At 34.8% G+C, this 21657-nt stretch overlaps 1 protein-coding gene across 1 annotated transcript in view; it reads left to right on the top strand.

Annotated features, from left to right (window-relative positions):
- The first annotated feature begins 1324 nt into the window (after positions 1-1324).
- The window catches only part of TMPRSS11D (transmembrane serine protease 11D), a 46423-nt gene continuing 26090 nt past the window's right edge, over positions 1325-21657 (top strand). Inside the window, exons 1-3 of the mRNA XM_045833957.1 lie at positions 1325-1452; positions 12951-13072; positions 15728-15846. Of these exons, the coding sequence (XP_045689913.1) occupies positions 1445-1452; positions 12951-13072; positions 15728-15846 (249 nt within the window). The 5' untranslated portion in view covers positions 1325-1444. The remainder of the gene's footprint in view (positions 1453-12950; positions 13073-15727; positions 15847-21657) is intronic.

Here is a 21657-nt window from a genome sequence, read left to right as displayed (position 1 = left end):
AATATAGCTACTAGAAATAAAAATTACTAATACAGGAATGTGCTTATGAAATAACATTAAATACAAAAAACAGTACAAAGTTATACATTATGACATAACTGTGTGAAAAAGGCCTGTACATGTGAAAAGTACTTAAAGTTTAACATGTGTCTGTTTAATTAATTTTTTAAAAGTTTAAAATAATACTTCATTCTTTTTATTAAAGAAAGAAAAAAATCAATACCAGACATGAGATATAGGATCTCATGAAAATACATAAGAGAAAGCAAGGGAAGCACCCACTCACTCCTGTCCCTGTTGTGCAGTTTGCACATTATATAAAAATGTATAGTTGTACACTTCTCAAGTCATAGCCTGGGGTAAATTTATTATTAATTATCAGTAATTTACAAGACAAAGTTATAGAATTTTAGAATTGAGAACATCCTCTAAGGCCCACTGATTCAGCTCATTGTTTCTCAGTAAATAAATGAGACTCTAAGAAGAATAAGTGGGTTTTTTGGCCTAGTCTACCCGAATTAGCTGCTGAAAAAGCTGAGACTAGAATTCAGGATTTAACACCCAATATATTTCTACTGTTCATTTCTATTCTTTAGCATTCATTATTGCTCACAAAGTTACCCCAGATAAATTCCAAATTTATCTCCTATTTCTTCCCAATATACTGGACAGGAATTATTTTTTTCTCACTTCCACATTTTTCTAGCTTCTGTGTTTTCTTGGGCTCAGCCCCTGCCTGCAAATACCACCCAACACTCCATGCTAACTCTACCCTTCCACGTGCTTGTATTTCACTCCACTGTCCACTCATCTACTAGTAGAAATTAATTAGAATACTTTTTTCAAAAGATATACTTGGAAAAAGACAAAGTGATTTTTAGTTTCAACTCTTCTTCTTGCTTATCCTACAACTTTGTACAGCTACTCAATTACTTCTCTGAATCTCTTCATATGCTACTGAGAAAAACAGTGTTTTGTCTCAAAAAGGGGGAGAATTTAAAGGTACTACTACCCATTAACATAAGAAAAGAATTTTCTGACAGTCCTTGGCTTACTATGGCAAAGAATGAGGTCTGTGACAATATGATAACAGGGTAAGAGTGTCACATCTTTATATGAAAAGTAAACACTCTGCAGTGTGTGGAGTAGTTGCAGACTTTCACAAGATACCTGTCACCTGTTATGGTACTGAATCACAATTTACCAGAATGAAATTCTTCCTGATTTGTGAAATTCCCTTTCTGATTCTGTTCCACAAGTCATACTATTGGTTCAAGTTGATTCCTTCAGACTTGTTTAACAAGTTAGGTATTATAATCACGTGGGATTTCCTCCTTTGACTTTAGCTCTTTCATAGATCACACATCATATATGACAGTCATTCATTTGAGTAAAAATCTCAGAGCAGGTGAAAACAAGGACGTCTTCATTATTCAGGATTAAAATGTATAGGTAAGTCTTTTTTGCTTCTATAGTTTTATAAGTTTTATTATATTTTAGAGCATATGAAAATATACAGAAGCTTAAGAAATTTTGGCTATGTCTAGCAATCTTCTAGTTACTTTCCTAGAAACTTCATTAACACTCTTAGATATTTTTAGATAATATGCTTGATGTTGTTTAAATAAGATTCTTGGCTGCTTGACTGAATATTTTGCAAAATGAAATGATCTAAACAGAGGGCTTGGCATTATGACAACATATTTTTAAATAAGGAAGTGTTTTTGTTTTCATATACTTTACTTTTCAAAAAGTAATATGTGAACATTAAGAAATAAAATCAGTAGAAAAATGTTTTTGTTGTTTTAAAAATTTTTTGAGGATTCTGTATTTTTACTCCTGGTATAGTATCATTACTAGATTTGAATATACAATGAATTTTGAAGTTTTTCTTTTAAAAAGTAACAACATTTTCTACTTTATATATTTATGGTATTGTTTTTGGGTAAATTATTATGCATACTTATGAAGAAAGTAGTATTTGCCTAGATTTTTTAGTCAACAAATACTTATTTTTATATACTTTCACCAAAAAAATTGTAGCATAATCTAGAGTCAGATAGTACAGTCTCGAAATCATTATACAATATTAATTTGACGTGTCTGTGTGTATCTACGAGTGTACATATTGTTCCTTGTTTTTTTCATGACACAGAAAAATATGATATTGATGTGATTTTAAAAGGGTGATAAATAAAAGCATGGACAATGTGTTGGTTATGTTAAGTATAGTTGAGTTTATTTTAAATGTCAAAAACTTTAGAAAACTCAATCAAAATTCAAATTATTTTAATAATAAAATATGTGTACAGGGGATTAGGATGTACAAACTACCACTCTTAGAAGTAGTCATGGAGATGTAAAGTACAGCATAGAGAATATAGTCAACAGTATTGTAATAACTATGTATGGGCCGAGGGGGTACTAAAATTATTGGGGGGATCACTTTGTAAATTATATAAATGCATAACCACTATGCCATATACCTGAAAATAATATAATATTACATATCAACTATAATTAAAAATTAATTTTAAAAAATAAAATAAAATATATGCACAATAACATGGGTTTGAATATATATGAGTTTCCAACAATAAATAAAAATTAACAATTTCTAATACATAAAGAAAATAATACCTATTATTTCATATTCATGCAGTGGATATAACAAATTCATTAAATAAGTAAAAACTTATGAAGAAATTTATGTATTGTATCTATGCTCATTTTATGTGAAAAACAAATCACAAAATTGTATTTACTTATCAATTATCGTTTTAAAAAGCTACACGTTAAAAACTCTGTTGAGGACTGGACTATAAAACACCAATCATGTTTGCTGTATTAAAGCAGTGAGCTTATGAATTATATTTTTCCCACTAGTCACAAACTTTTTATAACAATGTAATATTTTAGTAATTTTGATAGAATGTGAAATGTATTTTGCTGAAACATTTTTAATTTTACAAACAAATTTCTCTGATTCTTAAAAAATTGGCTCCTATAAGTAGCTAAATATATATACATATATCAAAGTCATTCAAAAGAAAAAGAAGACATGTAAACAATGCAAATAAGGAAAATACGTATAATTTCAGAATTCCTTGAATCATTCTAATTTCTAAATTGATCCATCCTTATAGGAAATATGACATTAAATCAGAACCAAACTTTCCAACTATAAAGAGCTCTCCTTGGAATTTTGGTTCCTATGGATCACAATTTAAAATATGTTATCTCTTAAATAGGTAGCATCTATTAATAATTGATTTATTTTTCCTTTGTAGAATAATGTAACTCCCAATTAATATTGTTTGTTTGTTGGAATTTTATCAGAATGAAATAGATGTACATAAACTGATAAAATTTTGAAAATAACTTATGGATCCTCATTCACCTCGGAGGACCCATGACTGGGAAACAATTCCTTCTGCCAACATGAATAAAGGGCATAATTGTCAGTAGGAAGGGAAGAGCACATTCAAATGGGCCAGGGTGTTAAAAAAATAGACACATTTTGTTCTGACCGTCTTACTTCTAAGCCAGGGCATCTGTGTGAGTTTAATATTACAAGGAAAGAATTAAACTGTAAATTTTCCTTCTCTGCTAGAATATTCCCATCAGCAAAAAAAAAAAAAAAATGCAATTTAAAAAATCTCCAACTTCACTATTTTCCAACTTCTTCACATGCTCTGAGAGAGTGGGGTATTCAAATAGGGTAGGAGAAATGAAATGAAAACTAATAATATATATATTTTAGGTAATTCCAGATCTTTGTTAAGTAATTTTAGATACATCTCCAGGTAATTCTGAGATATCTTTGGTTCAGAATTGGCTGTCTTGGATTGTTTGATTACTATTTATATATAAATTCAACTCATGGACTTCTGAAAAAAGAAGTTCTACCACAGGGCCCAGGAACTTGGGTGGCTATGTTATCATGATGTAGTCACTATTCCTTTCAAATCCTCAGATAGTCCAGATATCTTCAGATCCACTATGAGGTGCCTATATCCACTGAATTACTTTGAAAGTATGATATGAACACAGGCCGGGTGGCTCACTTGGTTGGAGCGTTGTTCTGTACACCAAAGGTTGTAGGTTGGACCCCTGCAATGTTTGAAAGTCAATTTCAAAACGTTTTCATCTCAATGGATACAAAAACTAATTTAAAGTACTCATTTTCCAAAAAGCATTTTGACAATAAAATATCAAATACTGTATTTATACCACATGAATATTTATTTGTAATTTGCAGAAAGCTAGCAAAGTAGTCTTTGTTCCAGTAAGGGATAAAGATCCCCTTTAGTTAAGAGTAAAGAAATAAAGTAAATGAAGGGCAAGGATAAAGAAAAGGCAAAAGAGAAAGAAAAATTAGTTTTTGAAACTACCTCCAGGAAGGAAAAGGTGTTATTCAGAGGGAAATGGACAAGGAAGCAAATCTCCAGCTAAAAGTTTCTTGCTTAGAAACTACCCTGTGCTCAAAGGCTCTGTCAGAAGCTACCCTTTTTACAATAGACCTCAGACCAAAACTCACACTGCCCTCTAGAGTACATGCCACCACTGCCCCACCCGCCCCTGCCACCTTAATCAGCAAGGGGAGCAGCAACCTGTGTCAGGACTTTCTCTGTTATAGGTGTTGGTATTGAAGCACTAGGTACACATCCTTCAACAATGATAGCGTCAATGAAGTATTTCTTTCATCACTTGGTGAATTCGGTGGCTCGTAGAGACATATACTTAAAATATCAGCATCATGAAGTTCCAGAAGAAATATTTCCATTTATTCTGTTGTTTTCAAATCACCTACATAGGCTCACCTTTGTAGATGATGGCACCATCTACCATAGTGCCACTCTGCCCATTTGCCCACTAAAAAGGCTCCATAATCTCAACTATCGAAGCCAGAACCCACCCTTTGGGCAGCTGTACAGTTTCAGCAAAAACAGCCTTTCTTCTACAAACAAGTGTATTTTAAGTGTATAGAGCAGTAGCCAAAATATGCATCTAAGTCTTTAAGTGACTCTTTGTCAGTCAGTCGTCTTCAGACGTCTTCAATTAATTATCACTCGAGGATGACTGTACAATGTAAATTTCCTAACTCCAGTTTTCTTTCCACATCCCCTTAAATATCTTTTACAATGCAAGAATTCAACACTATGCTTAGTTCAAAGTCAATTAACCAAATCTTTTTTTTAATATCAGACCCTTCATTTCAAAAACATGAGTGATATTAGAACAAAGGAAATGCCAAAAAGGAGACATAATCATTTTAATTGAAAAAATTTAGCACCTGCCTTATTGTTTGCATAAATGTAAAATGAATATTATTAACAAAGAATATATCACACAATTGGAACTATTTTTTCAACTGAATAGGGGCCAAATAAATTAAAAGTTGGTCCGCTATGATGGTGCATACTCCACAATATCTTTCTTCTTTAATAATTGTTTAAAACACCCTTAATTACTAGAACTCAGTGAAATCTTTTAAAATCAGGTAGTAATTGCTATATATCAACTTGAAATAGATTTAAATGCTATGATAACAATAACCTGGAGGGAAAATGCCCATAGACTTCCACATATGAAAATGATTTCTACACATTTAGAACCAATTGAACAAAGTATGAATAGAGCATTATTAGGGAAGGCATTTATTTTTCTCCCAGCACTGAAGGTGGATTTGCCCTGTTGTGGCAACACCCTCTCCTGGGGTTGACTTTGTGACTTAGACCTGCTAAAAGAGCCTGAGTCCCGGGGAAGGAAAAACGTGACTAGCCTATGAAACAATTGAGTCAATGCTCTTAACTTCACTGGCAGTGGGTTCTCATGAACCTGCTTCAACTCACAACCTAACCATTACATACATACATACATACATATTGTACATATTAGTCATTTGTTCATATCAGCTTGTGAAATTTGTAAGAAGAATTTGAATCCTAGATTGGCTTTCCCTACAAGTAGCAGATTTCCAAATTTCAACACATCATTAGAGGTCTGCTATATATAGTCGTGTAGTTTGTGCAACACACAAAAATGGATGCCTCAGGGAAGCAGATATGGAGCCTATGCTCTGTGCCAAGCTGCCTGTCCCAGAGTGGAGTTGGATGCAGCCCAAGGAGCACTCTATTAGAACTGTCTCTGTCTCCTGGAGAAGTTCTCTTTTCCTAACTCGCACAAAAGCATTATATATAGGCTAGTGCGGATCCCTCACCATTTACCTAGCCTCTGTATCCTCAGAAGTATGAAGTAATTTCTATCTTCTCAGAATATACATTAAATGTATCCAAGATAAATGCTATCCTTATGTAAATGCTATCCAAGATAAAAAATAAACTGGAAAATAAATCACTGAATTAAAAAAATTCATGCAGTGCATTACAGAGATAAATACACATAAAGGGTTGCAATATTTGCAATTCAAGGACAGGATTCTCTTTTTTGTCCAAATACAGCTGGCATACAGTATTATATTAGTTTCAGGTGTACAACATGGTGATTAGACATTTAGATAACTAACAAAGTGATCACCCGGGAAAGTCCAGTACCTGCCTATCACTGTACATAGTTATTACAATATGATTGAGTATATTCCCTATGCTTACTTACAAAGGACAGGATTCTTAACATCAATATAAGCCCACAGCTTTCAGGATGCATGATTTAATTAAACAAAGATATTCAAGAAGTCTTAAACCTGTGGCACTGACTCTGCCACAGTCAAGTCGTACTATCCTGATAACCCCTGTGTCACTTCCCGTTTGCAGTGCCGCCTTATCAAGTCAATAAGCTGAGTTGATATCAACTAAGTTGATGTCAAGTTTATCAACAAAAAAACTTTAGATATAATGAAAGTGTTAGACTGAATCACTGATTTGCAGAAAATAGATCATTTTCTCCCATCTCAAATCCAAACAGAAAAGCTACTCCATTTTCATCTGTTTTCTATTATTGAGCTTCCAAATAAGACCTTGTTTGAAGTATTCCTCAACTTTTTAAAACATTAGTCATTGACTTGGATAGTTTCTTCTACTTGCCCAGTAGTAACAATGTAGAGTTAGTGAAACTGACAAAATAGAGTAAATCCCTTCACTTTGGAACTATTCTCATATCTTCATAACTCCAATACTCCAATATATAATGTAAGCACACACATATCCAAGTATATGTGTTTGTAAACACACACATATCCAAGTATATGTATAATGTAAACACACACATATCCAAGTATATGTGTTTGTATTAATCTGTAGTATAAGATTTATACAAACATTTTTGAACTTTCCACCTCAGTATCAACAATAAAGTAGTAAGTGTGTTAGAAATTAATAATAATGATGTGATAATTAACAGGAAATCTTCTCCCATCCGATATGGACATTTGCACTTTAAGCTTGAGAGACGGATTCACATTCCAGCTCTGTTATTTACTAGCTGAGTAACTAAGCCTATAATACACCATCTGTAAACTAGCGTCATTTACAAAGATTAAATCAGTTGATATGGAAAAACTTAACACAGTGCCAAAGACATGGTAAGCACACAACAGATTATTCTCCTATCTATATTTTGTCAGTATTCAAAACAGGAATGCATGGCATACAATTGCATATGAAGTCCCTCCAAACTACAGTACAATTATTTTAAAAATTCCTCTTTGCAGTCTCATTCATTAATTTTTGTTCATAACAAGGCTGGGTGTGGACTCAGTAATGAGTGTTGTGCTAGAGGCAGGGCACATCCTGACAGACAAGATGCACCTCCACTTTCACGAGTTACAGATAGATGTGGGTGCAGTCAGTGGGCTCCCTGTTTCCTGCGTGAAGGGATAAGGACTAGAATAGAGAAATTCATTGGGCATTATGAGATCAGATGAGGGGCAGAGAGAGAACAAGATGATAACTACCTAGTGGGAAAAGAAAGATGTTTGAATTATCTTAAAAATAAAATGAGGATCGTCAGGCATCTGGCTGGGGATAAGTGGACAGGTGGGGATGTGGCAGGAGATGAAGCTGCAGAGGTGATTGTGATGGGCTTTAAATGCCACATGGAAGGTTTGGATGCTATCTTAAGGATCTTGAAAATCTAGAGATAAAATTCAAATGAAGCAGGGAAAGGGGAGAGTTTCAGAACCTAAGATTTAAATTAAAAAAAATCCCCTGAAGGATTTTAGAGTGTTGATTGGAAAGAAACAAAAATCTTATGCTCAATCTAGATTCCTCTTTTTTCTATATCTCAAAAGCAAACCACCAGCAAATCCCCGATGATCTAGATTTAAAATGTATCCAGACTCACCATTTATTACTACCTCCAATGTCACTACCACCGTTGTCTAAACCTCCATCATCTCTCATCTGGATTACTGAATAATTTTTAAAATCACCTCCCATTCCATCCCCAGACTACTATTCCCCTGAACCTCCCAGGGAACCTGTTAAAGAAATAGATCTGATGTCACTCCTTTGCTCAAAACCCTCAAAGACTTTTCAGAATAAAGACCAAAGTCTGTGCATAAAAAGTGCTAAATGATCTTCTCCCTCCTCACCCAACTGACACCCTACTCTTATCTTTCCAACTTTATCTCCAAGGTACCCTCCCTCCCCGCCTTCCCCTCCCCTAACCACTTCAGGCCTGGTTCCCCTGATGTTCCTCAGATTGGGGAGTTCCTGGCTGAGGGCCTGCTGTTCTTCCTGCCTAGATTATTCCTGGTATCCTCACGGCTTGCTCACTCACCTGCTTCTGGTCTTCATTTAAATGTCACCTTTTCTGCATGGCACTTCTTGTCCACTCAACCTAAATTTTCAGCACCTCAAACACTCTCTCCAACCTCCCTACTTTTTTTCTTATTTTCTTCATCTTATTCCTTTCTATCTTCTCAGTGTACTTTCAAATTAAAAATAAATCACCATTAGCACTGTTATATTTCTGTGTTTCTTTTCATTGTACTCGCAGCACCTATAACATTGCAGGCATCCACCAAATGTCTCTTAAATTAACTGATTAGTTAATGGAAGAAGGGAGACCAATAAGAGGCATTTTAAATAATCTAAGAAAAGTAATAACTGCCAGGATTGAGAAAGAAATAAAAGGTATAAAGTAAAAGATTTAAGTAGTAAGATGAGGACTCTTTAGTGACCTCCTGAATATGGAAAGTAACCAAGAGAGAGCAGGTGCAGCTAATTGCTGGATCTCTGACTTAGGGTACCAGGTGGATAGTAGTGACATTCACCAATGTTAGAAGCAGCCTGGGGCAAAAAGAGTGAGAAACATTGATATGAGATAGAAACATCAATTGGTTCCCTCCTGTATGAGCCCCCAAGGGGATTGAATCCACAATCTAAGTATGTGCCCTGACTAGAAATCAAACCCACAACCTTTTGGTGTACAGGATGATGCTCCAACCAAGTGAGCCACCCAGCCAGGGATGAACTGTGCTATTTAAGGAGGTTATAGAGCATCCATTAGATGTCTGATGAATAATTTAAAATGTTGAGGAGTTTAAAGACTGGTCTAGGCTAAAAATCTGTCTTAGGAGGTAATGTCTTACTGAGTGCTGAAACCATGGCATGGGATGGAATTATCAAGGAAGAATGCATAGCAGGAGAAGATGACTGTGGACAAAATCTTTGTTGCTATGATACCTAAAATCTTATTTAAATGGACATAAAATTGTCCAAAATCTTATATATCTCAATCTACATATATATCTCAGTTTTCAATTACCCTGTCACTGTTCTCCAAAAATTACCAAATGGCTCTATTAATCCACAGTTGTACATTAGTTATAACAATGTGCCAATGACAAAGATTAATAAGTATTCTTACATAAATTTGATACAGTAATATCAGGTGTACTTTCAAATTTAAAATTAAATCAATAATTATTTTATTACACACTTACTATGTGTAAAACAAAATCATAACACCTAATGGATGTTGATTCCCTTTACTTTCACTAAGAGAGATCAAGAGAGACAGGAGTCCCAAATCTTTCCTATCCCTGTCGTGTGAGGGAGGGAGTATATGTTCTTTGGTTCACACCAACCGGGTCTCTATTTCCAGTTCTGTCATTCCTGAGTAATTAGGAGTTATTTACTCTCTGAGCCACAGTTGACCCCTATATTCAAAACAAGGATCCTAACACCTATTTTATAAGATGATCATGAAGACTGGCAATATGCTACAATTCCTTACACTTCAGGTCTCAAAAGTATAGAATAACTTTTCCAATACTCATGTAACCTCCAAGTCAATGAAAGAGAGAAAGAGAGGAAAGCTGGTTAAACATATTACAATGAGTGTTTGTTTTGCTGTTTAAATGTAAGCATTAAAAAGCTCACTAATCAGGACACTGCTTTAACAGCAAAGCCTTTTTTTTAAAGATTTTTTAAAATTTATTTTTAGAGAGAGGGGAGGGAGGGAAAAAGAAAGGGAGAGAAACATCAATGTGAGAGATAAACACCCACCAATTGCCTCTCCTATGTGCCCTGGTGGGGAATGGAACCTGCAACTCTTTGCTTTGCGGAATGATACCCAACAAACTGAGCCACATCAGTCAGGGAAGCAAAGTTTCCTTGCACAGATTTCCATTGCATTGTGAGTCAAAATTCAGGCAGTGTTTAGAAATGTATTTTCTCTAACAGTTTACAAAATAAATATTGTCCACAAGTGACTTTGTGTTGGTGTAAGCTTTATCACCTGCCACATACATAGATTCCAGAGCAAGTTGCAAGAGAAAGAGCAGACAATTCTTCAGCAGTTTCTATAGGGTGGAACAATCCATTCTCATGCAATTAACTATGGCTTGTGAGATTATGATAATTTGGGCTCCACACCCTTTGCTTACTGAGTCATAAATCTCATGATGCTTTTCAGTCATTGAGTTTAAGATGTTGTCTATGAACTGAAGTGAAGTTGGCATTCAAGTTATTCCCAGGGGAGGGTCATCCAAGCTGAAGCATATGCTGATGCTAGCCTTTGGGTTTTGTAGCTCCAACTTATCTTTGTTTTTTGGAACCTCTTTCTCCACATCCATAAATCTTGACATATCAGTTCACCTCAGGAAATACAGTCAATCCCTGGTTGAGGAAGAGGCTCAATCAATCTGAAACTTATTTAAGTTTTTAGGTTTAGCCCTGCCTTAAAATTCGTCTCTGTTTGGCTATCCCACTGCTGGGTAGCCTCTAACATTCATGGAACTCACAAATGCCTAACACCATGCATTTGTGATTGTGTGTCACTGGCACAACGACCCCATAGAGTAACAGATGAGCTAACAGGATCGAAAGTCAACAAATGTTGAAGTGCCAATTTGCTCCAGCTAGGAAATTAACACTAGTGACCCCTAAACCTTGGACTCTGGACCAGTGTCAGTGAATATCAATTTTCACTAGCAGAGCAAAATAAACAAATAAAAGCAATGGAGTAAAAAGACATCATAAAGCTAAAGCTAAATTATTCATCACCTTTTTTATTATTCTGAGATTATGTCCTTTCCACTTTTACATGTTTAAATGTCCTTTCATTAAATGATACTGTTTGAGCATGGTCAGTTTTTCAATGTATTTATGCAACAAAATTGACAGTTGGCAATTCTATGTCCACCTCCAGTAACATTCTGACCTGTTACTGGTCCCGGAGCTGCAGCATGCTATATGCTGGGGGTGCCCTTCTAGAAGTCTGTGAGTTGGGAAGAACCCAGACCGCACATGCAGCCCTGCTGGGAAACATAAATGTCCGGGAACCTCTGACTTCTGAGCATTCCCTTCCCACTTATCCCAGAATGTGGAGAAAACAAATAGAAAAAAATTAGTCAGACTATATTCTGGCTAAATGTAACTGCTTATCAGCTATATTAAGGCCTTAAAATCTGAAACATGGGCAGGAGTTAACACATGCAGCAAATATTTATAAATATCACAAATATTTATGAACCACTTATAGATGTCAGGCACCCTACAAAGTGTCAAAAACATGAGCATGAATACCATCTTTCTTCTCAGAGTGTTCACAGCCTAGTAGATAACCTATTTAACTAGAAATATACACTTTATAGCACGTAACTTGACTTAATTAATCTTCAAAACAGCCTTGTGAAGCAGGTATCATTATTCTAATATTTAAAATAAAGAAAGTCTCAGATGAATGACAATATGATCTCCAATTGAACACAAATTCATACTCAGCTCTTCTGACTACCTCCCCAGTAGGGTGTGTATGTAGTGGGAGAAGCACTGTAAAAGATAGTTTCTGAGCTGTATGCTTAATACAATTCCAGATACTGTATTGTTATAAATCTGTTGCCTCACACTGTAACTGGCAAGTTCCTAAGAATAAAGGACAAGTCACACACCCTCTGCTGGTGGTACGGTTCTCATTTATTTCAGGTGCTTGCTGCTCTCCTGGGTCTCAGCCCTCAGCTTCTGGCCACATCCTCATTTTTATAATATGGATAATATCACAGTGAAAAAATGCTTTCGTTCTGATTCCCTCCACCCCTCTCACCACTCAAAATGATCTCTCTTCTGTACAGTCCTGGGGATGGTGCCCACATGAGGGGACTTACTACAGTAAGTGTCCAAATAGGGTCCTGGAAGAGGTTATAACAAAACAGAGAAAAATTGATTATTATTCTTGAGAATTTCATCAATTCCAGAAGAAGGGAAAGTAATTGCAAACCAAAGATCAAATTTCCTTATGCTTCTATCACACTACCTAAATGTCGACAAAATGCTGAAAATTTTTTGAAAGGAAAACCATTAAAGAGAATGTTGTCCAGGTCAGGTTTATTTCCAGAACTAAATTCCTATCAAGAATCATTTGATTTTTTTGTAAATAGAACCATGTGCAAGCCAAGAGACTTAGGAGGGCAGAAAATGATCATGAGCACGGAAATAATGGCTTCTAAATGAGTAGCACTGATGTTTTTCTCTTTTTCAAAGACCAGCACGAGTATCACTGACCTCAAGATTTCAGAATCCCTACGTGGTGTTTTTTGCTGTTGTTGCAGGGGTGGTGATCCTGGCAGTGGTGATAGCTCTACTGGTCCACTTTTTAGCTTTTGGTAAGTACCAGAAGGTTAAAAGTGCCACTTTTCAGACTGAATAACTAAATATACATTCAGATTAAAAGTTTGGCATTCCTTGAAATCTAATCATTTGTGACAAAATGGTTGGATCTGGAGAACATTATGCTAAGTGAATAAGTTAGATAAAGACAAATACCATATCATTTGACTCATACTTGGAATGATTCAAAGAACAAAGAGCAAAATAAATGAACAAATAAAACAGAAATAGAATCATAGATACGTAGAACAACTTGATGGTTGCCAGATAGGAGAGGGTTGGGGGTCTGAGGAAAACAAGATGAAGGGATTGAGTACAAATTGGTAGTTACAAAATAGTCACGGGGATGTAAAGTTAAGCATAGGATGTGTAGTCAATATATTGTATAACTATGTGTGGTGCCAGGTGGGTACTGGAATTATCAGGGAGATCACTTTCTAAATTATGTAATTATCTAACCACTATGCTGTACACTAGAAACTAATATAAAAAATATTTGCTGTTTTTAGTCATCACTTTTATCTCTATTACATATAAAACAATTATATTTTTAGATATTCCTAAGTATATGTTTGTTTCTATATTTTCCCTCAATCTAAGTTTCTTTCTCATCTATCTTTTAGCCTTTTTTTAGTATCATAAACATTATTACCCAAGGGAGGAGTAGTCTAGCCAAAGAAAAATATCTCTTTATAGTTTTCTGCTACTAGATTTGCCTATTTTGTTTTTCATCAACACCATGATTTTCTTTTCTATTTAATAACTTGATAAAATTATAAAAATGAAATATTTTTTAAAGAACATTAAGTTTCAACCCTAAAATTTGAATGTGCCTAAGTACTTGTTAATTGATAATCTGTCTCCTGAAAACACAGTTTTAGTAGCAGAACAATTATAATAGGAGATGAATTTACGATTAAGTAGAAGAAAGGGTAAAAACACCTTAAAAAGAAATCTATTTTTTTAATTTGTTTTCTTTATTTTGTTTAATTTTTTCATTATTACCTCACAAAAATATAGGAAACGTGGACAAGAAACAAATAATATAAAGAATACATATACCTTACTCATTCATAAACAAGATTCCCTAATATCTCAGAGAATATTCTTTCAGGTGTCTTAATGTAGATAAATAAGATGTGTCAAATTTCACTAGATAAGATATGCTATAATCTGCATTCTTCACTTAAAAATATACTTTGAGGTTATTTTTTAATTTCAGCTATAATTCTGTTAAATCCTTTAAAACATGCATGGGTATTTGTGTGTAGGTGTGTGGGAGTGCATGAGTGTGGAGAGTGAGAGAATACAGTGTATTGTGTGCACTAGTGCAAATGGGCAAAAATGCTTAATTGTGCAGAGGTTGGAAAACTCCCAATGGTTCAATGCAATTGCCAATATTAGAAAAAGCAAGTAACTAGGAATAATCTTTTTAGCCAATCTAATTAAAAGTCGTGGCTAAATTTTGCTTTTGATTAGATTTTGCTATCAAGTCACCTGGGGTCAAATATGTTTAAGGTGAATTATATAGGTAGGCAAAAGAAACATAAAGTTTCTGATTGAATTATTGTATTTTCACTCTTTTAAAAAAAACATCTTATTTATTTTGTTTTTAGAGAGAGGGGGAGAGAAGGAGAAAGAAAGGGAGAGAAATATCAGTGTGTGGCTGCCTCTCACAATCCCCCTAGTGGAGACCTGGCCCACAACCCAGGCATATGTCCCAACTGGGAATTGCACTAGTGACCCTTTGGTTCGCAGGCCCACACTCAACCCACTGAGCTACACCAGCCAGGCTACGTTCACTCTAAATGGCACTTTATTGTCATACTTAAACACAAATGGAGGTAACTCCTTTTCAAAGTGTATCCCAGTGACCACTTGTGGACCTAGAGAGACTTTGTCTTTCTGCCACAAAGACTACACTACCCTTCCCTCAGGCTCTACAACTCCTTCCTGCCATTGTGATATTTCTCTGCATAAATTATATATATATGAATGACCAAAAGGAAGCAGAGATTTTTTCTGAGACAGATTAGGTTATGTTCACATGCACGATGTCTCTAAGGTGTATACAGTATGTTTTAGAGATTTTTATCCCCTTCAGACAGGCAAATAGGTAATCTGAAAGACACTTTTCGATGGAAATATTTCACAATGGACAACCAGATTAGATATCAGAAGATTTATTTTCTAGCTTAGTCCAGAAAATTAATGGCAAGTCACCAATTCCTCTAATGAGAAAATTATTTGAAATAATTTTTAAAACTATTTATAATTACTTCAGGTAATTCCTTGATGACAAATAATAGCATTTTATAGATATTCATTAATATTTTTAATAAACTTATAATTATAAATCTTCCCAAAATATAGTAGAATGAAAATTATGATACTTCTAAACAATTTAATGTCTCAAGTAATACTGTTCTAATTTTCATACATTTTTCACAGTCACAGTTTTGCCAATCTTTTTTAAAAGTGAAAGAAAATAATTTTATTATAGATACATTTATATTAAGTTGTGAGTATTTTCTCTTTTAAGGAACCAAAATAATTTAATCACATATAATAGCCTCCCATAATCCTAAATAAATTAAAGATTAAAGTACTTAGTAATGCAAGACTGATTCTGCTTTTTCTTTGTTTTACAGATAAAAAATCTTACTTTTACCATAGCAGCTTTCAAATCCTAAATGTTAACTATAGTGATCAGTTAAATTCACCAGCTACGCAGCAATATAGGACTTTGAGTGGAAGAATTGAATCTGTGGTAAGTCAATATTTGTCTTTATTCTGTATTCCATCATAAAAAAAATAACAGACCTAATATTTTTGAAAATTTTGCAATTGTTAGATGCTCTGCATATTTTCTTACCTTGAATGATGGAAGATGTGCTTCTTTGTGCTTTTTCCAAGTTAATCTGCTGGTATACTTGTTCTGATTCACATTTTCTTAAGTCATGAATGAAAAGTATTAGAAGGGTCACAACTAAACACATATTTTATGTGATCATGACTTCAAGACTGGAAGCCTATTGTTTGTTCAAGTTGAGCATTTATTATGCTCTCCTTGAGACAGATTTTTAAAATCATTTTCATTTGGCTTTAGTTCTTTTTTCCTTACCCAACAAAACACACAGGAGGCCGGTGTTAGAAGACATGTTTGCCTTTCCATAACAACATAGTTTGGCCAACAGCACACATTGGCTCAATGATAGACATAGAAATTGTGCAAAGGGAGCTGGGACTTTCACTAAAAGAGGCCCATAGACTGCCCACCGAAAAACCTCACAAATGGATGCTTAGCATTTGTTTATCACCACAAACCAGGGTCTCGCCTTCAGCCCTGCAGAGTCAGAGTTGACTAGTCTCCAAGTTGCTTACTTACCCTTACAGTTTTTAAGAATCCTAAGAATGTATGCCCTTTCCATGTGTCTCAGTTGGTTGGAGCATAATCACATACAACAAGGTTGCCCTTTTGAGCCCTGGTCAGGGCACAGACTGAGTGGCAGGTTAGATCTCCCAGTCAGGGTCTGTATCTGAAGCAACCAATTGAAGTTTCTCTCTCTCCTCTCCCAACACACCCCTCTCCCTTCCTTCCTTCTCCCTCCTCCCTCCTCTATTCTATTCTCTCTCTCTCTCTTCTTTCCTCTCTCTCACAAATCAGTTTTTAAAAAAGCATATCCTTGGATGAGGGGCATATACTTCGGTAAAGATTTTTTAAATTATTAAGTATAAAAATTATTAATGTTCCCTAATCAAGCTTGTTATTCTTATCAAAAATGTTCTTTAAAGTAAATCAAAATGTATGTATAAACCTTGTTATTAAAACAAAAGTATTTTCAGTACTGACTCTTGTTATAAAGATAATATACAAACATAGAAAGTTCAGTGTATTTAAGAAATATAAAGAAGGAAGAAATATGCACAAAATCTCAACACGCGGATATATCCACTGTTAACATTTTGATGTTCCAGGTATCTTTCTGTGAAAACTGAATACATGGTACATGCTGAGGCACATATAATTATCTGTCAACAAAATCAGACTATATATGCTCATTTATCTACTTGTCTCCCAAAAATATGTTAAGATCAATAAATTTAGAAATATACTATTTTAAATAACTAAGCAGTATTATAGTGTGCAGATGTATAATATTTTATATAACCATTTCTTTATTGACAAAATTTTAAATTTTTCCCAGCTTTTCACTATTATATTCAACATTCTGATGAACAGCCTTGTTTATACACCATCACACATTCACATGATTATATTTTGGGGATATTTTCCCAGAAGTAGAATTCTCAGAGTATGGGACCTATGTTTTTTTCTCAAGATTTTTAAATCTTTTCTTTGTTTTTATTGAAGATTTTATTGTAGAAGCATTTTAGATTTACAGAAAAGCTGTAAAGGTAATATGGAGATGTCTTATACATCACACCCATGTTTCTCTATTAACATCATACATACAATAGCGCATTTGTTAACATGATTGAGCCAGTATTGATACCCTACCTTAATCAATGCCTTATCTTATTCAATTTCCTTAGTTTTTACTCAATGTACTTCTCTGTTCCTTGATCCCATCTAGAATACCACATTCCATTTAGTTGTCTTGTCTCCTCAGGCTCCTGTAAACTATGACAATTCTGAGATTTTCCTTGTTTTTGATAACTTTGACAGCTTTGAGGAGTACTGACCAGATATTTTATAGAATGTCCATAATTGGGATTTTTCTGCTATTTTCTCATGGTTAGAGCAGGGTTATGAGCTTAGGGAGGAAGACCATGGAGAAGCAGTGTCATTTTCATTACATAATATGAAGAGGATACAAACTATTAATATGACTCATTGCTATTGACCTTGGTCACCTGGCTGAAGTAGTGTATGTCAGATTTCTACTCTAAAGTTGCTCTCCCCCTTTTCCACACCAGACTCTTTGGAAGAAAGACACTATGTTCAGGGCAGGTCACACATTAAGAATAAAGGAGTAGAGAGTTATGCTTTGAATATTTGAAAAATATTTAAAATTCTTCCATTTGTTTATTTCCACATGTACTTGTTTATTCAAGCACTTTTTTAGACCAATATAGTGTGGTCTATGCATTTTAAAGATTTATCTTAATATCTAGATTGCACTCCAGAAATGCCTCTCACCAGTAGTATGTAAGTATATACAAGGGTGCTTATTTCTCCACAGCATTAACCCCAGGCATTGTAAACTTTTTAATTGTTGCCATAAGTAAAAAGTAACATCTCATTATTTTGATTTGCATTTATTTGATTACTAGTAAGATTTAACCTGTCTTCATATATTAGTAGGTCATTTTCATGATTTTATTTTTGAATATTTTGGTCATGACCATGCCCATTTTCTTATTGCATGGAGCATTTTTCTTTTTTATATAATCTTGGGGGGAAAACCTTATTTGAATATTAAAATTTACCTGTCATTCATGTTGCATGTATTTCCCTGATATGCAATTTAACTTTCAGTCTTGTATGTAATGTAGGGTTTTTTATGCCCAGTAGATTTAATATTTTTACATAGTAAATTATTGATCCTTTACTATTTCTTACTTTTGTGCTAGTAAAAAATGTCTTTCTCCACTCCAAATATTCTAATATATTCACTCACACTTTCTTTTTGTACTTTTATTATTTCAGTTTTCATAATTTTATCTTTGATTCATCTGGAACTTATTTTATAGTAAGGTAGAGATCCATCTTTTTCCTACTGACACCAAAACTGTATGTTAAAGAGTGCAATTGATTTATTTGTTATGCTACCTTTATCATATGCTAAATTCTTCCTTTCATTTTCTCTGTAGTCTACTCTTTTTGAATGATTAACCTCACCTGCACCAGTACCACACTGTTTATAGTACTATGGCTTTATAATATATTTAAACACCTGACAGAGCAAGATCTCCCTTGAAATTCTTCTGATGTGTGACTGTCCTAATCTTATTTACCCTTCTGTAAAAACATTTTAAACATTTAAAATATTACATGAATAATACTTTAATATGATGTTTACAGTTTACATAGCACTTTCACATATATTATTTAACTTTCAATTCATAAGAGCCATATAAATTAATAAATCATTTTTATAGCCAGGTAAGCACAGGCTGTGAGATTAATAACTGTCAAAGACCAGTCAACTGGAAAGTGGTAGAACCAGAATTCAAACCAAGGCCTGCTGACCGCAAATCCAAGAACCATACTGTTTCCCAATGGCACCACGTGTGCCATCAGTATCCTTGTCCCACAGACAACATCGAATTACTTAATAAGCAGTGAAATAGTCCTAGAACCTTCTATTATATAAAGCAATTCACTTCTTTATGGTTCTCAGTTTACTGATCAGTAAAACAAAGTTGTTGGGCTAAATGTTTTTCTAGTACTTTCTAACTCAAAAAGTGTGATTTTTGTGATCTCCGTAAGATATATTCATACCATCCATTCACCTGTTTGTTTTATCCGGCCTCTCTGGCCCCTCCTTTGTATACTTTACAGACTCACCCTCCCCTACACTGCCTATACATGTTAAAACTAACACGAGGCTTTGACCTACACCCTCCTCTCCTCTCACACTGTTCTCTATCTGTAGATGATCTCACTCGTGATCTGAGTTCAACCAAATTTATATACTAATGACTCACTCTCTCTCCAGCCCAGGCTTTTCTTTTGTACTTCATACCTTTCACCCAATTGTCAGCTTGACATCTCTACTGTTTTTAAAAATCTCAAGCCCTGGCTGGCGTAGCTCAGTGGATTGAGCGCGGGCTGGGAACCAAAGTGTCCCAGGTTTGATTCCCAGCCAGGGTACATGCCTGGGTTGCAGGCCATAACCCCCAGCAACCACACATTGATGTTTCTCTCTCTCTCTCTCTCTATCTCCCTCCCTTCTCTCTCTAAAAATAAATAAAATCTTTAAAAAAAATCTCAAATACATCATGTCCCCAAACCCAACCCATGATCTTCTCACACCATCCCAGCCTTCTTCCAGCAATCCTAGTCCCATTAATGATAATACCATTTATCCAGTTTTGCAGATCAAAAACAGAATTCATCCTTTCCATCCTTACTTTCTATCACTCCAAATATCAAGTTCCTTACCAAGTCTTGTAAGTTTTAACCCCCAGATTTGCCTCAAATTCATTCCTCTCTGTCTGTGCTACCACCATGCCCTTCCAAGAGATCACCTCTATTCTGGAGTACTAAAATAGCACTATAACTAATTTGCATTATTTCTTCCCTAAAACTGATTATCCATATGCATCAAGAGATACTGTTCTCAAACAGCAAATCTGATTATATTTTCCTCTTGTTTAAAACACTTCAGAGACTCCCATTATTTATGATAAAGACCAAATGCTGCATCGTCTGGCCTTTCCTATCACCCTAGCCTCTTTGCTCTCTATGCTACATACTTGCACTGGCCTTCTTTTATTCCTTAAACACAACCTGTCTGTTCCCACTGCAGGACTTTGCATGTGCCATTCCTCCACTTGCGAGGTTTTCCTGCCTCTTCAGCCAGCTAATTCTGCTTCTTCCTGAAGATAGCAGCTCTTTAAGAATTTCCTTTAGGAAGCTTCTCTAATTTCATGGACTGGATCTAATTCCTCTCTCTAATGGTACTTACCACATCTTACTTAAATGGGGATGATAATTTTATTTGTGCCTGTCTTCCCCCATTAGATGTAAGCTCCATGAGGGCAAGGATTGTTCATTTTCCCTCACCATTGTGTCCCAGTACTTGATACAAGGGGAGTGAAGCACAAGAAGTGCTTAGTAACTGCTGTTGAGAGACTGATAACTGAACGAAGCCATTTAGAAATAATGGAAGCACCTGTTTGCAAAATGCATGTATCAAAAGTATAAATGCTGCTTGAATGGGTCTCTTGAAATAAAAGAAGAAATTTCAATTAGGATTCATTCTGGGATCAGCTGAACCATTGAAACATTCATTTGGTGTCAGGGGTGGTATTGCAATAGATTCTGCAAACAATGGCAACTTTCCCCAAAACACACATAATGGAATTAACATAAAAAAACTGGGACACAGGAAGAGAAAGAAAGCAGTATCAATTTGAATTTCATATTACCATATCACTTATACTATCAGGGCTTTTTGGTAAAATTAATCTGTCAAGCATTGATTGTCACTTGATGCCTAAAAGAGAATTTGGCACATACTTGACATTTAAATATTTGTTGAATGAATACATAAATGATAAATTCTATTTGTTGATTCTTGTGCTAAGTCCTAGGGACACAAAGTAAAGACACTGCAGTCAGGATGGAGCTCACAGTGGTCTGCAAAGTAAAGGTTTTCACCCCAGGGAGGGATTCACAATAATTTATTGGAGTGATGAAAGAAAATACACAAACACCACTCTACAGCTATTTTCCCCTTAAAGAATTTTAAAATTGGAAAGAAAGAAACTTAAGTTTTTTGTTACTAATTAACAAATGGATTGACACTGGCACCTTGTTTGGTTGTATGTCAGCTGGCTGGTCATGCACGCATGTGAGGATATATTGAGGGAAGAGCCAGAGGGTAGT

This window comes from Phyllostomus hastatus, unplaced genomic scaffold (assembly GCF_019186645.2).
Source record: "Phyllostomus hastatus isolate PE091 unplaced genomic scaffold, TTU_PhHast_1.1 phas_contig_196, whole genome shotgun sequence".
Classification (NCBI taxonomy): Eukaryota; Metazoa; Chordata; class Mammalia; order Chiroptera; family Phyllostomidae; genus Phyllostomus; species Phyllostomus hastatus.
Note: the sequence above shows the minus strand (reverse complement) of the source record. Positions and strands in the feature narration are given on the sequence as shown.